The sequence below is a fragment of the Gouania willdenowi genome, chromosome 8 (genome assembly GCF_900634775.1).
Source record: "Gouania willdenowi chromosome 8, fGouWil2.1, whole genome shotgun sequence".
NCBI classification, from domain to species: Eukaryota; Metazoa; Chordata; class Actinopteri; order Blenniiformes; family Gobiesocidae; genus Gouania; species Gouania willdenowi.
The window spans coordinates 33836152-33853881 of NC_041051.1; the positions used below are offsets into that span (position 1 = coordinate 33836152).

Consider the following 17730-nt stretch of genomic DNA (forward strand, 5'->3'; position numbering starts at 1 on the left):
AACATCACTATTTCCTGGTGCTGCAGAGACGCTGCACAGTCCCACTCAGCTGTAAGGCAGGAGGAGGAGGCCACACCCCCTCCCAAAAGCACATTGCTGCTCTGCCTCTGTTCCCATAGCGTGTTTTTATGTGTTAGCGCATGCGCAGCCGGTTCCCCAAAATGAAAACCATTTACCGTGCTATGCTAAATGCTATATGTACGTTTACAGTGCATTAGTTAATCTATATCATGCTCCGCTCCTGCTATGTTCTCTAGCTAGTGGGCGGGAGAACGCTAAAGTCAGGATGACAGCGCTAGAGATGATAAAGAAACTTTATTTTGAGGAAAAACAACATCTTTTAAAAGATGGAGACCAACACCTGAGCTACCAGACCTTCAGCAAAGGTAAGGTCAGAACATTGTTGGTACTTTCTACAGTGAATGGAACAAAAGGAAGGATTGACTTTGTGGATGTTCCTCACTGATGATGTTCTGAGTTGTTGTTGTTGACATTTTCTCCATGTTTCTGTGTTTCCAACACAAACAACAGATGTGCTGTCGTGTCATGAGATATATGTTGTTGGGAGAGTATGGAGGATATATTAAATAATGTTTATGTTTCTTTAATGGTGTTTATGATGTTGATTTTGTTAGATGATAAATACTTGTTCATGTGGATCTTATTGGTTTTTTTCTTTCTTATTATGAATTTTATATTTTGATAATCGCAATGAGATGACTTTGTTGTAAATTGTGCAAATAAAGTTGAATTGAATTAACACTTGCCAGCAGCAACATATGAAATTGTCATTGGTGGTCTCGATTTGCAACGCCCTGCCTACCCAACCCTAGTGATCACTGCACGTCACTTACACACACACACATACAGTCATGGACGAAAGTAGTATTGGCACCCATTGAAATTTTCCACAAATTACACCATTTCTCCTATAAATTGTTGCAATTCCAAATGTGTTTGTTACACAGGTGTTAAAAAGCCAAAATGTACATTATTTTACAGAGTTTAAAAAATCAACCGGACCAAATTGTTGCCACCTTTTTGCCACAAATGAGTTTAAATTAGCATCACATGCTTGAAATAAAATAATTGCTTCACAGAAAAAATGCTATTTTAGGGTCTCGATCCAAGACAGCTCTCAGGGAATTCAGGGAGGTCGGGTTTATCCTAAAAATGTATAAGATTGAAGTCAGATTTTTGTATTGTTTTCAGCAAGAGAAGGGAGTCCATCAAGGTCTCGGGGGTGATTAGGAAAGTGAAAATGCTGAATCTATAAGAAATAGAATAAATTAGAATGAGGGAGAGTTAAATTTTTTTGACAATCTGTAAATGAAGGGAAAATACCATCAATATAGAAGTCAAACAAGGATCTGCAGACCTTTGTTTAACCAGGATTTAAATGCAAGGTTGGAACAAGATGGAAGAAATAAAAGGTTTATTATTAGTCATTGTAAATATTTTTGGATTTATTGAAGCCAGTGTAATAATTTGGCTTTAAAGTACTTTATTTATTTTTAGTATACCATTTTTGTTTTGTTATTTTAAGTATATGTAATTTTAATTTTACAGTATTTTTTTTTATTGTGTTTTTAGATTACTTCCACTATTAGACTTTTTAGAGTATTTTTTTAATTCTTTATTTAAATACGGGAGTAATTTATTCTCATGTCTTGGTGCTGTTTCTATATTCTTTGTGTTTTATTCTAATCTAGGTCATTGGGCTCAGACAGCTGGGAGGACGCAGCAGGAAACGGCCCCGCTCGTCCCTCCCCGGCAGTCCGAGCCATCTTGTCTTCACTTCGAACAAAAAACAGCACCGGTCCGGGATGTGGGTCGGGGTTTAGCCTTCGGTGTGTTTCGGAACGGCTCCGGTCAGGGATGGACCTCGGTCTTTGACCCCTGCTGTGTTTCTCAGAGGCTCCGGTGGAGACCGGCTCCGGTTCGTGGGGAGCCAGCCTGGCTGGCCCCGCCGAGCTAACACTCCGCCTGTGACCCAGAGGCTGCTCAAAGTGAGCAGAACCACCACTAACCCTGTTGGACACCCCGAGGAGGACTGCCCGGGGCAGGCGATGGGTGACACGGCGTGTTGAAGCTGCTTTGATCTGGATATGAGGAGGTCCGTTAGCTGCTAGCTTGGCTGCAAACTGTTGTTTATCGGAACCACAACAACAACAAGCCGCGGTGAGTGAGGCGGAGGCGGCTAGGTTTCCACCGGAGCTCCCGGAGTAGCCCCGAGTTAGCGTCTGTTAGCACCAGGCGAGCTCTTGGCATAGGTTTTAATTAGTATCCGGTTAGCTTCTGTTAGCTTTCTGGTTAGCATCTGTTAGCACCGGATTAGCTCCCATCTTAGGTTTTATTAGGTCACCGGTTAGCATCCATGAGCACTGCCGTTAGCACCCGAGCTAGCTCTCTGCTAAGCATTTTAATTATCTTTATTAATATTAATTTGATAGTAAATACAACGAGAAACCTTTAAATTCATCATCAAATGACAACTGTTTATTTTGTGTTGCTTCATTTAAGTTGTTTTATATTAAAAACTAGATTTTTTTTTTCAAGGTAAAAGATAACCAGATTGTTTAAGGTAAACTATAACCAAATATAATATATAGATTAAAGTGTATTGTTTGTTTTGTATGTAATAAAATTGAGGTATTTTGGAAATCCCGATCTTTTTGGATTAAAAATAGTCCCAGAGACAATCCTGTAGAGTGTGACTGATCAGGATAATCATCTATTTATTATGTCAGTTATTAACTGAAGAATGTGAATGAAAATATCTTAAATTTTAGGTCAGTGTAACGAACATTAAACACACACTGCTGTCACTTTATAAAGCCCTGATTTCAAGCTTCCAGTCAGAAAACTAAAACCATGGCAATGACTAGTTTAGTGTTTCTGATTGGGTTATAAGGCCCTTTAGTAAAAGTACATTAATAAATCAATACATAAAAAAAACATATCTAAACTCTAAATTAAACTCTGCACTCTATGGTGTAAAATAGTGCAAATGAACCCAAATAACTGATGAAATTGATGCAAAACTATTGTTCATTTGATGAAAAACACAATAAATAACAATGGTTGTTTTTATTTCATGTTAATCAGCTCCTCCTGCTCCGTTGTCAGGCAGAGACAGACCCGATGATGTCATCAACAAGCATGATTGTGATTGGTCGATAGACTCCAGATTTCTCTACCATAGGCTACTTTTATATAATTTATAGTGTCTACCGCATACACCACACATCCTTAAAACTAAAGTGCATCTTATAACACAGCCCCGCCCCTTTATTCGTGAATCTTGTTTAGGCAGCGCCGCTATGTGCTAAGCTAACTAAAACATCAGAGAAAGAAGCACATTAACTTCTACAATACACAGTAGTTTCCTTCTTTATAAATCTGTAACAAAGAACAGATCTGTTCTTTAAATGACTAGATTTTTTTAATCTAGTCATGTGACACAGTGTGTGTGTGTGTGTGTGTCACTATTGTGTGTGTGTTTCCTCTCAGCTGTTCTCACACTCAGCACATCAGTGTGTATATAAATAGAAAGTGGCTGAGTGAACGATCAGCCTCTGACTGTTAGCGGTACATTAGGCTGCAGCCGCGCTAGCCCGGTTAGCGTCTAATCACTGCACGGTTTCAGGACAAACCTGAATCTAGACCACGATCAAGATCTGATTTTGGTTTGATTTGTTTAAACTGACAGAAAAACTCCATCAGATACAAATAAAACACAGGAAGAAACTGTAATGTTTATCTCTTTTAATATTTGTCAGTCTTATTTATTTGGCATTTATGAATATTATTATTTTATTTAACAAGTATTTATCAATGTGTGATTGATCAAGTTTGTTGGTGTTAATTATTTTATCGTAATTATTTTATTATATATATATATATATATATAAAATCTATATGTCAGTTTGTTGTATATTATTCAGTAATAGTTGTGGTGTGGCACCTCCCATTGCAGGCTCGGCCATGCCCTCCAATGTGCGCGTGGGGAGCCTAAAGGACCCGGACGTGGCCGACCTTTTCTGTAAAGATGATCCAGAGAAGCTTTTTGCCGACCTGCGAGAGATCGGACACGGAAGCTTTGGAGCTGTTTACTTTGTGAGTGACACACACACACACACACACACACACACACACGCACACACACACACACACACACACACACACACACACACACACACACACACACACTCTGCTTAATTTGTAAATCATCAGGTCCCTGAGCGCACTGAGCAAAGTGATGGAGCGCATGTGGGGTGTGCTCATCGGACCTGGGGGGGCAGGGAAGAGTGCGTACAACTGCAGAGCAGCTCCCAAAATCAGCTGCAGTCTGTGAGAGAGGGTTCTCAACATAAAATGTAATAAAGTCAGATATGAGGGCCAATCTACACACTGATACTGTGGAGGACCTCATCAAAATCATCATGGAGGGACCAGAACTGATGGACTATGATACCAGGACAAATGTTCAGCTGTGGTTCTCTCAGACCAGTGGTCTGCAACCTGTGGCTCTGGAGCCTAATGTGGCCCTTTGACTCTTATACAATGGCTCCCTATAGCTTTAAAAAAAACTATTGAAATAAATAGTTATTTTTTACAGAAACTATTAATGATTAATGACAAATAAAATCAAGATATACCAATTTATTAACCTAAAATTAATCAGGTTGTACAATGACTCAGCACATTCCTACTTCACCTCCAACAACATCTACAGACCATCAACTTTCCTCCACCTGTGACTAACCTTAAGTTTTAAATCCCTGGTAAGAAACTAAACCAACAAAAACACTATTTCTGGAAGAAAATACAGATTTTAATTGTGTGGGAACAGATTCATTTAACCACCAATGTACAGGTTAAATATGTATGTTTTATGTGTGGCAAGAAATGAGTAATTAGCATGTGTTGATCACATGATCATGTGTTATTATATTCATGTTACTTTTTGTAGACTTTCATATACATTAACTATAAAAATCTTCTTTATAAACATTGTGTTCATGTAAACTGAGATGTGTAAGAATTTGAAGATAAAGATACTGTTTTATTGTGATTTATTTATGTTAATTTACTTTATTTCATTTTGAACTGTTTTTAAGTTTCTATTTACATGATCAATATAAATCAAATCAAACATTATTCTATATAATTCTAACTGTATATAATGTAATCCACTGTATTGTCTTCATAGAGAAGGTATTTATGGCTCCAGGAGGACTTTAATCCAGGTGAGATGAGGTTAAATGGTTCCTTGTAGAGTAAAGGTTACAGACCCCTGACCAGGGGAAGAGGGTTAGGAGACCCCACTATCAGAGCTGGACCCTCTGAATTTAATTCATGGTGAAACAATGCAGATGATAAGTTGGTTATGTTACTGTTAACTTCATTCATGTACAGCATTTCTGAAAAAAAAAAAAAAAATATGTAACCTGTTGTTATGATTTACTGTTATTTAAAACATTTTTCTTACATCTTTTAAAATTATATAAAATTAATGACCTGTTATTTCAGCCACTGCTTGTTGCAGAAAAATCAAATATTGACACTAAAACATTTTGCAAATATCATATCTCAAATCACTGTCAATCTTTACTTCATACAAAACTACGGTACGGGTAAGGGTGCACCGCCTCCACTGGAAAGGTTTGTGTAGAGTCAGGCTGTGTGTGCTAAAGGCTAACTGTGGGCGCACTAGTGTGTGCTAAAGGCTAACAGCTGCTAATACAGATAACACGATTCATGGAAACTTCTGATTTAGATCAAACTTCACCACGAGTTTTTTTTTTTATCCGACAGGCTCGAGATGTGCGTAACAATGAGGTGGTTGCCATCAAGAAGATGTCGTACAGCGGCAAACAGACCAACGAGGTGAGCAAAGCAGTAGAATCAGTAAAAAACCCATTAAACCAGTTGATAAACTGTGGGAAACCAGAGTCAAACCAGTACAAAGCTGTGTACCATAAAACCAACTGTCATCCATCAAGCCTAAAACCATAGAAACCACTACATGATCTACTACCAGTGACTGTACTGGTAAAGGTCATCAGGAGCCTGTAATGGTCCCACAGGTAAAACACATGAGTTTGTAGCTCCGCCTCTTTAACCTGAGGCGCCCCCTGGCCTACATACACAGACCAGGAACAATATCTTCTCGTTAGAGCGGCTGCGATGTGACGCACTTTAAACACACACACACACTCTGTGTTTGTGTAGAAATGGCAGGACATCATCAAAGAGGTGAAGTTCCTGCAGAAGCTTCGTCATCCAAACACCATCGAATATCGAGGCTGTTACCTGAGGGAGCACACGGCCTGGGTGAGTACCACACTCATACTGGACTACCACAGTAGCTCCTCCCACCTCTAACTGACACCGATCATTCTGACTTTCTGTGGGATTCAGAAACTAATCACCAAACTTCCTCCAAAATAAAACATGAAACTTTGTTTTTATTTTTGCTTAAAAGGGGACATATCATGCTAAATCCACTTTTTTAGCCCTTAAATGCATTTTGCTGTATATTTAGATTGTTTAGAAGTACAGAAAAGTCCAAATTAGTCTCTTCAGGTGCTCCGTAGATATCTTTTTATTCTGTTTTGGTCATATTTTTCAATCTGTTTTGATTTTTCTATTCTCTATTACGTTTTTTGAACAATAACGTCACAGTATTTGCAGCAGAACTGCCATATTAGGACATCGACTCCAGGTCCAACACTTCGAGCAATCCGCCATTTTTATTTCTGGCTTTTATTTTGTAGTCCAAGCTCCAGGATGCAGAAGTTACGAGAGGATAAGTCAAAATGTTGGGTTGTTGGATGTAGTAACCCACACGCTTCATTACACCGTCTCCCAGCATCAGAACCTTTTCAAAGTGTCTGGTTGAGTTTTATTTTTTATAGAAATGTACCACATCTGTGGATAAGGTCATTTCTGTGTGTGTGAAGCACTTCAATGATGACTGCTTCATCAACCTCCACCAGTATAAAGAAGGATTTACAGAAAGACTTTGTCTGATTGAGGGTTCAATTCCTTCTATCTTTGGAGACGATGAACAGAGCACTTCGGTAAGCTGTAAATAACGCTAAAAAGTGTGATGATAAGACGTCCCTGTCATTGTTTTGTTAGCATTAGCATTAGCACCGTCTTCATATGTTAGCGCTGTGTGCTCGTTTTAGATCCTTGATGATATGGCCTACGTGATTTAATTTAAGTCTAAAGTTTTCATTAGTCATTTCATTTTGACGTTTTTGTCTTTGAAAAGACTGTATTAAAATGCATTTCATGACGTTAGCTTGGCGCTAGCGTTAGCTCGGTGCTTGTGTTAGCTCACTTGTTAGGGTTCTGCAGGTTCATCATCTTCATTTTCATCTCGTTCCACTGGGTCAGACTCTGGCTGGAACATGTAAGGCTGGATGGACAAGTCTAACGTTGTTGACATTGTGTAAATAATCTCTGAATAAAAATTTTCTGCTCCGCTACATAGCCGTATCTCTTCTATCAAACTACAAAAATGGCCGAGCAGGGTGGAGTTGAACCTGGAGAGGGGGCGGGGTATGAAGTGTCTCATTTGCATTTAAAGAGACAGCACCAAAACGAGTTGCTCTTAGAAGCACATCAGAAAAGGGGTAGAAAAGGGGTGGAGCTATAATAATGAGGAATTCAGACCCAAGCATTGCAGTTCTGCTTTATATAGACCACAACTGTGTGATTTATATCTAAAAAGGAAGGATTTAAAACCATGATATGTCCCCTTTAAAGCAAAGTGAAACAATCTTTGTTTTAGTTTATTATTTTTCTGTGTGTGCGTGTGCGTGCGTGCGTGCGTGCGTGTGTGTGTGTGTGTGTGTGTCAGCTGGTGATGGAGTACTGCCTCGGCTCAGCCTCTGACCTGCTGGAAGGTTCGTCTCTCTCTCTTTCGTTCTTTACCTTTTCACTATTATTTCACTAACTTTTTTATTTTCTTCAGTTCACAAAAAGCCACTTCAGGAAGTAGAAATAGCAGCCATTACCCATGGTGCACTGCAGGGACTGGCCTACCTTCACTCTCACAACATGATCCACAGGTAACGATAAAAAAAAAAAAAAATCAGTTTCCCAATCAGTTTTTTTTTAGGCACCACATTTCAGAGAATAAAATATTTACAGTGAAGGAAAATAAGGGGTGTGTGTGTGTGTGTGTGTGTGTGCGTGTGCGCGTGTTCCGCTCCCGCAGGGACGTGAAAGCAGGAAACATCCTGCTGACCGAGCCTGGGTTGGTCAAACTGGGAGACTTTGGCTCCGCCTCCATCGTGGCACCTGCCAACTCATTTGTGGGAACGCCGTACTGGTGAGAAATGTAACAGTTTATACTTGATTTATTTTTAAATGTCTTAACAGAACAAAAAAGGGTCAACAAATGTCTACATCACAGCTGATAACTGTTAATCACAGACGTATAAAGGTGTGTGTGCGCGTGTGTGTGTGTGTCAGGATGGCTCCTGAGGTGATCCTGGCCATGGATGAGGGTCAGTACGACGGGAAGGTAGATGTTTGGTCTCTGGGAATCACGTCTATAGAGCTGGGTAAGGACCACCTCCTCATGGTTAGCCTAGCATGTCACAGTTCAGTAGTTTTACACAAAATAAGGGAGCAAAGGATCACATTTTATAATTAATGTAACATGTAAATAATAATAATTAGTGGTGATGGAGCTGTAAATAAAACATGACCTCAATCACCATTTTTTAACCACCACTGAGTTTGTAGCATTTGAAGTTAGCAATCAAGCTAATGCTGAAACAAAAGCTCGCGAAAGCAAAAAGCCAGTCTGTTAGCTATTGTTAGCTCTGTTAGCCACTGTTAGCTATTGTTAGCTCTGTTAGCCATTGTTAGCTCTGTTAGCCACTGTTAGCTCTGTTAGCTCAAACGTGTGTCATGTTAATTTTACTCGTCAATTTTCCACATGCTGCACTTTATTTATTTATTTATTTATTTTCTAGAATGTTTGACTTTTAGGAGCTTTTATTCTGTAGCTGTTGAAGTAATTTTTAGTTTAATCTTTAAATATCCACAAAGCTGCTGCATCTGGACATTTGTTTTTTTTTGCTCTACACTTTAATGAGTCTTTAAGATGTTTAGTAAATTATTATTTGATCATGTACTTCAAACCCTGTGATTTTCTTTATTAGTAAAACCTAAATACTGCTGACTGTGCACTTTATTTTAGTCAAAGAGCTGAAAACAGTTCTGCAGTGTTGGACACGTTTAGTTTGTTTTTAAAATGAAAATTTATATTTATATTTATATATATATATATTTATATTTTAAACAATGTTCTAAACTTTATTTATATTAGACAGAACTACCTCATGTGCAGTTAAAACATGTTTCTATTGTTTCACAATAAAATAAGATTAAAACATTCAAGGTGTTTAATGTCAGACTTAAGGTCAGACTTGTTAAAGATCGGTCAGAGAATTGTGTATTGGTGCAGCCCTAGATGTAACATCTGTAACATCTGTCCTGTCTGTCCACAGCTGAGAGGAAGCCTCCTCTCTTCAACATGAACGCTATGAGTGCCTTATACCACATCGCCCAGAACGAGAGCCCCCTCCTCCAGTCCAACCACTGGTGAGGTTCCGCCTCTATGATCGCCTTTTTTTCCCTCAGCGCTGCCTCACAGGTGCTAACCTGTTCCTCCACCTCCAGGTCGGACTGTTTCCGTAACTTTGTGGACTCCTGTCTTCAGAAAATCCCCCAGGACCGACCTACGTCTGACGTGCTGCTAAACGTGAGCCCTTGTTGCTTTTCTTTCCCACGTGAAGTCCTCCTTTAGATCCTCATAACCCCCCCTTTCCTCTGCTTCTGTCCACAGCATCGCTTCCTGAGCAGAGAACGTCCTCTCAGCGTGGTCATGGACCTGATCGCTCGCACCAAGGACGCCGTCAGAGAACTGGACAACCTGCAGTACCGCAAGATGAAGAAGATCCTGTTCCAGGAGACGCACAACGGACCCATGACTGAGGGAGGGGAGGAGGAGGAGGTGAGGGGGGGGGTGTAATTCATCACTTTAGCCTGACAGCTTTTTGAACTTTAATTTATTTAATATTTATTTTATTTTTCCTACTGTAATGCGTACATTTGTGTTTCATCCTTATTTAATTAGCCTTTTCACACTCTTGAAAATCTCGCTCTCATTTCATTCTCACACACGAGGTCAAAGGTCAAAAGGGATAAACTCTCCACTGTCTGAAAGAGATTTAGATTATTTTATCCATTGGAGCGTTGCTCCCAAGCAGAAATGCTGAGTTAGCTGCTAAAGCTAATGCTGCTAAAGCTAAAAAAATCAGGTTTTTCCTGCTTTTTAAACAGTGATCAATCAGCTGATCAGTGCGGCGAAAGCCCCGATTTTAATTTATCGGCCCGTTTAGTGTCCATCCTATGCACTTCCTTTGAATGTGTAAATTGAATTAAAATAATAGCTTAATAGGACCTGGTTAGTGAATGGTGTACTTCGTAAATTTACCTTTTCAAAGTGAGAATCATACTGTCCTTTTCACACTTGTCCCATCAATAATAATAATACATTTTATTTAGAAGCGCTTTTCAAAAACTCAACTACACTTTATAGTTGTTTAAACAATTACACAAGTCGAAGAATGAAACTAATAACAAAGTAAATACATAACAATCATAAGTTAAAAGCTTGGGAGAGGAGTGTGGAAGCAGAGGAGGTCTGTCGCTTTAATACTGATTCTAACATCGGTTTTACTGAAGTGCTCAGGTATGTGCATCATTCCCAGGTACAGTCTGAATTCCTCTCGCTGGAGAGTTGGTGAGAGAGAGTCTGTTTTTGTCCACCAGAGGTCACCTGTGTGGAAACAAGAAGATTACCCTTGCTTCCATACTGCTGCTGAGCTGCTTCCATTGGTTTTTAAAAGTGCTTGGATCGAATGAAAGTGACATCAGAGGAAAACCCTGGTCACTCCTCCTGTGTAATATTAATAATATAAACACTAGTGATCTCTGGAATCACATTACAAACGCTGTTAGGTTGAAAATATCAGAGTGAATGAGCTTGTTTACGTTTATATCCCTCTGACCCCCCAGGACATGCGTGCTTAGTTCCACTCTGTCCTCCACTCGTTACCTGTATTAACGGCACCAGTTTGAACTGGTTATCAGTATAAAAGACGCCTGTCCACAACCTCAGTCACACTCCAAACTCCACTATGGCCAAGTGGAGGCTTATTAACGGTCTTTTACTTGATTATTTTTGTTTTATTGTTTATTCTTTTCATTTATAATTTTCTTGAGCCTCTGTGACAAAGTGATTTCTCCCTGAGATAAACAAAGTATTTCTGAGGAAGGATGGATGGAGACATTCTGTAAAAACCTCTGATGCTTGTTACGTTTCCTCTTTAGTTTCCTTTCCTCCTGCTTTACTTCCCGTTCCTGCTTCTTCTACTTCCTGGTTTTTGTGTGCCTACAGGAAGTGGAGCCCTACCTGCTGCAGACGGGCACAGTGAACAGCATGGAGAGCTCCCAATCTGTCCCCAGTATGTCCATCTCAGCCAGTTCACAGAGCAGCTCCGTCACCAGCTTGGTTGATGCCTCAGACGACAGCAGCAGTAACGAGATGGCCATGATGACAGAGGGAGAGCACACTGTGGCCTCTAGTGGATCAGTTATACACAGACCTACGGTAACACAACACATACACCACCCAGTGGTACTAAACATGGTGAACATTCTTCTCCTTGTATAGCAACACTTCCCAGCTAAACTCCATTTCCCATAATTCTTTGCACTCTCGGTTTGGCTGCAGTAATGTTTTAAACATGTGAGTGATGCAGATGTTTCTCCTCAGAATCAGGACAACATCTATGACGACCCGTATCAGCCTGAGCTGGACCAGCCTCAGGCTCCGTCCGCCGCTCGCCGTCGGGCGTATTACAGGAACAGAGACCACTTCGCCACCATCCGCACCGCCTCCCTGGTACGTTCGCCTAGATCTTACTTAGGGATTGGTTACAATTAATGATGACGCTGACAAACGACAAACTGCGATTGGTCGGTCAGGTGACCCGTCAGATCCAGGAGCATGAGCAGGGCTCGGCTCTGCGTGAGCAGATGTCTGGCTATAAGAGGATGAGGCGTCAGCATCAGAAGCAGCTGATGGGTCTGGAGAATAAGCTGAAGGCTGAGATGGACGAGCACCAGCTGAAACTGGACAAGGAGCTGGAAAACCAACGGAGCTGCTGCTCGACAGAGAGAGACAAGCTGGGCAAGAAGCACCAGGCCATCATGGACAAGGAGGTGTGTGTGTCTAAAAACAGGTGTGCGTGTCTAATAACGGGTGTGCGTGTCTAATAACGGGTGCGCGCGTTAGGGATGTAACGATTAATCACGGTTCACATCGATGCTCTGAAAATTGAATTGCAGTACTTTTTTAAACAGCAGAGGGCGCTATATATCCTTCTCGTCTAAAAGTGTTGGTGGCGGGCGTAATCTGCTACTACTTTCTTTCTGGCTGCCTTCTACTCTTAAACATGTTCATAAATGATTCCTTACCTCTTTAGCACCGAAAGAATATCTGTAATATTACGTGAATATCTGTAAAAGTCACGTTTTTCTATTAGCTCTCTCTGTAAGCTAGCTTCTCTTCTTCACTGCAAGGATATCTGCATGCCAGTTGTTAAGGCACAAAATACATTTTCAGTTGCACTTTTAAAAAGAGCTATTATGTATTTTTTCATTGTTTACTATAGAACCAGAATTTAATTTAATAGGCTTCTTATTCATTTGTATTATTCCTTTATTAATTTCATTCAAGATTTATTTTTAGTTAAATTGCATTGTTTTGAATAGTTTATCAAGGGATTATTTTGACAATTAAATATAAAAGGAAAATAGTACAGTATTTTTTTTCCCCCAAAAAATAAAGGAATATTTGTCTACAGTCCTATTTTGTAAAATAAATCATGAGAATCGTGAACCCAGTATCGTGAATTGAATTGAATCGTATCGGCAGTTCAGTGAATCGTTACATCCCGTGTGTGTGTGTGTGTGTGTGTGTGTGTGTGTGTGTGTGTGTGTGTGTGTGTGTGTGTGTGTGTGTGTGTGTGTGTGTGTGTGTGTGTGTGTGTGTGTGTGTGTGTGTGTGTGTGTGTGTGTGTGTGTGTGTGTGTGTGTGTGTGTGTGTGTGTGTGTGTGTGTGTGTCAGACTAAAGCTGCTATGACGGAGGAGAAGAAGTTCCAGCAGCACATTCTGGGTCAGCAGAAGAAAGAGCTCACAGCATTACTAGAGGCTCAGAAACGACAGTACCGTCAACGCAAGGATCAGCTGAAGGAGGTGAACACACACGCACACACCTTTGGAGACGGTGCAACACTCACACTGAAGTTTTCCAGGAGCTGAACGAGAACCAGTCGACTCCAAAGCGTGAGAAACAAGACTGGCTGATCAGACAGAAGGAATGTCTGCAGCAGATCCAGGCAGAGGAGGAGTCGGCTCTACTCCGCAGGCAGAGGCAGTTCTACGAGCTGCAGAGCCGTCAGTACAAGAGGAAGATGCTGTTGGTCCGACACAACCTGGAGCAGGACCTACTGAGAGAGGTACACACTGACAGACACACACAGTGACACACACAGACACACACACGTGCTGTCTCGGCAGGACCTGAATAAGAAGCAGACCCAGAAGGACCTGGACTGTGCCATGCTGCTCAGACATCATGAGTCGACCCAGGAGCTGGAGTTCAGACAGTTGGTGTTGGTGCAGAGAACGCGGGCTGAGCTGATTCGAACGCAGCACCAGACGGAGCTGACCAATCAGATGGAGTACAACAAACGCAGAGAGCAGGAGCTGCGGCAGAAACACGCCACTGAGGTCCGGCAGCAGCCCAAGAGCCTCAAGGTACCTGCGCTACGCTAGCTAACATAGTTAATGTAGCTAACATAAATAACCTCGCTAACATAGCTAACGTATCTAACAGTAAATGTAGCAAACATAGATAACCTTGCTAACATAGTTAACGTATCTAACATAGTAAATATAGCTAACGTACATAACCTCGCTAACATAGCATTGACGTAAACTGAAGGCCGACTGTTGCTTTTTTTCAATATTCGGCCGAATATATTTGGTGGCCGAATATTCGGTGCATCCCTAATAACAAATGTAATATGTAATAAAGCTAACATAGGTAACAAAGCTAAGGTAGCTAACGTTGCTAATATAGCTAACGTAGGTAGCATAGGCAATGTAACTAACGTAGCTAACTTAGTTAACATAGCTATTATAGCTAACCTAGCAATGTAGCTGCTTTCACAGGTCTAAGTATGTGTGTGTGGGTTTTTTTTTAGTCCAAAGAGCTGCAGGTGAAGCGTCAATTCCAGGAAACCTGTAAGATCCAGACGCGTCAGTACAAAGCTCTGAGGAACCACCTGTTGGAAAGCACTCCAAAGTCTGACCACAAGGCCGTCCTCAAACGACTCAAAGAGGAACAAACACGTAAGCTGGCCATCCTGGCCGAGCAGTACGACCACTCCGTCAACGACATGCTGTCCACGCAGGCTGTGAGTAAGGCAAGCATCCGCCGTGCACCTGAACGCACCACACGACACGACAGGTGAACGCACTACCTATACAATTAGTAACACACCTTAATGTATTTTAAAGTGTTGTTACAAACCTGAAAAAACACACCTGACACGCACTTTCACTGCCTTCAGCATAGTAACACACCTGTTTCCATAGTAACACACACATTAACAGCAGCACAACTGTGAGGGCAGTAACGTGTCTGACTCGGTGACATCTGTCTCTGTGATCCTGCAGCTGCGATTGGACGAGACTCAGGAGGCGGAGCATCAGGTGCTGATGATGCAGCTGCAGCAGGAGTTGGAGTTGCTTAACGCCTACCAGAGCAAAATAAATATCCACACGGACACACAGCACGACAGAGAAGCTAAGGAGCTTGAACAGAGGGTGTCCATACGCAGAGCACTGCTGGAGCAGAGGGTGAGGCACTGGGTGCTATGGTTAAATTGGGCACCGTTATGACTGGTGACTCTCATCATTCATTCAGAACACACACACCTACCTGATGTAGGATCTGCTAAACCTGAACCTCATTTCTGTCTGTCTCTCTCTCTCTTTGTGTTTTCCAGGTGGAGGAGGAGATGCTCTCTCTCCAGAATGAGCGCTCTGACCGTATACGGACTCTCCTGGAGCGTCAGGCCCATGAATTGGAGTCCTTTGACTCTGAGAGTCTTCGTCTAGGTTTCAGTAACATGGCAGTGGGGGGGCTGGCAGCCCCCGGCCCCCCCTCGGGCCCATCCTGGCCCTCCCGGCCCGTACCCCGCTCTGGCAGCCAATGGACTCATAGCGTGCAGCACTCGGGCACGCCCTCCTGGCGCAGCCAGAATCATGGTGGCTTCGGCAGGGCGGAGTCCGTGTCGTCCAATCAGGAGCCGGTGCGGGTCCACCCCTCAACCCACGCACCCCAGCAGCAGCACGCCCCCCCTCAGTACTACCAGCACCACCACAGCACACCACAGCTCTACCGGGACGAGCGCCAGCGTGACTGGAGCGCCCCGTACCCCCACCATTCCCACCACTTCCTGTCCTCCCAGTCCCTGGCCCTGCTGCCCCCTCCACCACCACCGCCCCCTGCAGCCCGCGCCACCTCCCCCCCCTCCTCCACCTCCTCGTCGTCCTCCTCTCAGGGCGGATATGGCGGTGGCGTACGCGGCCTGATGGCGCTAAGGAGGACCGCATCCGGGGGCCCAGGTGGGGGGGGCGATGGGGGGATTAGCCGAAGCACCTCAGTGACCTCCCACATCTCCAATGGATCGCACCTGTCCTACTCTTGAGCTCAACACCAGAGCAAAACTCTTAAGACCAGAAGCTTTTCAGAGCTGTTCCTCTATGGGGGGAGAGGGGGCAGCAGGGGGCGCCACGAGACACATTTCTGAATTTAAATAAGCTGTGACGTTACTGACTGACGTCTTTACTGAGAGTAAACCGATGCGTTCATTCAACGTCTAAAATCTATAGAATTAGTGCAGTACTTCAGTCTGACAACAGGGGGCAACAATGCTCACATTACACACAGGCGATTTATCACTGCTGAAAACGATTTCAATTTTAATTTTTTTTTTATATAGACAACTTTAAATGCTTTCCAACAGAGAAACACCTCGTACGACTAACATTGTAAAACAGAACTCTCGTAAACAGCAGGGGGTGCCACGAGTCGCAGTTCTGAAGTTAAAAAAGCTCAGAAGTTACTGAGAGTAAAGAGATGCATTAATTTGACGTTTAAAAGTCTGTGAAATAGCTTTAAGCAATACTTTGGCCTAACAGCAGGGGGCGCCTGGAGAAACTCAGTGTTTAGGGTGTGATTGTACGTAGTAATACGTAAACATGTGGTAAACATGCAAATCAAAGGATTACGTATTTCCATTAAAGTCGTATTTAACAAAACAACGTCCATTATTATTCTACATAATTACATGTTAATAAATGACTAAAAGTTGTGACTGAACAACTGGAAAATGCAACATTTACCTTAAAAAGAACCCTACATGTTATTATCAAAGAATTTCTGTCTTTGTTTATATTAAAATATGATTCTTTTATTCATAAATTTGTAAAAAACCAAAAAAAAGCCCTCTTTAATCAGCTGACCGAAGAAGACATTGTTTCATAAAAATAAACATATTTTATCTGTGAAGTGTTAAAGTAAAAAAACGACTTTTTAAAAAAGGACTTCTGAAGCTGCTGATAATTCACCGTATCCATGGAAATAACGAAAAACTTTGGAGTGGTAAAAAATAAAAAATGTGATTTCATCTCCCAAAACTCATCTTTGGTTCTGAGTGTGCATGAAAGCACCTGGAAAACGCTGTAGTCCTCGAAAGCCTCACACACACACTCTGTAGATTGGGGACGCAAGCATATTCATAGAAACGTTAACAAAGAAACGGCGTGAAGTTGCTGACGGTCAGCGGCGCTGTAAATACAGTCGAACCGTCATCACGACTACTGACTTTTTCCCATTTTAACGTTTAGTTTTTACTGTAAATGCCAACTGTGACCACTAGGTGGCGCCTCTGTGCTGGACAGAGGGCGTTTAAAGAACTACATTTCCCAGCATTCCCGCGGAACTTCGTTCCAGCCTCAGTGTTTTTCTTTGGTGCCTCAGTATTAAACGCTCGGTGCCATGTTTGTGTTTTTATGTTTCCTGTGTTTAAAAAGTTTGTTTCCATTTCAGCTCTGATTGAAGGAGAACATGCAAACTGCAGATGGAGTCCTCTATAATCTATTTACCATCAGAACTAATGGGCAGTAGCTGTGTGTGCGCGCTTCTTATTGGTTGATTATGTCAACGCTGACGTTAAAAAAAAAGACTTCAGGTAAACACTCCACTGGTGTTGTGGTTTTACTGGTGTCTAGTTTAAACGGTGACCAAAGGCCATGCTATAACGCTTGGATTCTATTGAAGCTAAAGCGGTCACAAGTTAAAATGTTCCCCAGTTGAACTGGAACACTTTGTTCCACTGGTGTTATGGTTCTACTGGTGTCAGGTTTAAGTGGTGACCAACACTTCAATTCCAGTAAAAACTGAAGAAATAGTTGTGCGTTCAGTCACCAGTTAAAACGTTCACTAGTTGAACTGGAACACCTGCCCGTCTCCAGTTCTACCTCATTTGCACACT

General features: G+C 41.9%; 1 protein-coding gene across 2 annotated transcripts; it reads left to right on the forward strand.

The window, feature by feature from the left end:
- The first annotated feature begins 85 nt into the window (after positions 1–85).
- taok2a (TAO kinase 2a) lies at positions 86–16836 on the forward strand. Of its 2 annotated transcripts, none has more exons than XM_028454768.1 (21): positions 86–386; positions 1713–2181; positions 3980–4119; positions 5821–5892; positions 6238–6339; positions 7877–7922; positions 7991–8087; positions 8237–8350; positions 8494–8585; positions 9540–9633; positions 9712–9793; positions 9878–10045; positions 11495–11707; positions 11873–12001; positions 12085–12321; positions 13229–13357; positions 13417–13620; positions 13682–13921; positions 14371–14583; positions 14846–15028; positions 15178–16836. In XM_028454768.1, the coding sequence occupies exons 3-21, from the start codon at positions 3988–3990 to the stop codon at positions 15880–15882; spliced, it is 3252 nt and encodes a 1083-aa protein (XP_028310569.1). In that variant the 5' UTR covers positions 86–386; positions 1713–2181; positions 3980–3987; the 3' UTR covers positions 15883–16836. The 2 variants fall into 2 exon arrangements, with proteins under 2 accessions (XP_028310569.1, XP_028310568.1); XM_028454767.1 differs by having other exon boundaries at positions 89–386; positions 14371–14592.
- Positions 16837–17730: the final 894 nt, after the last annotated feature.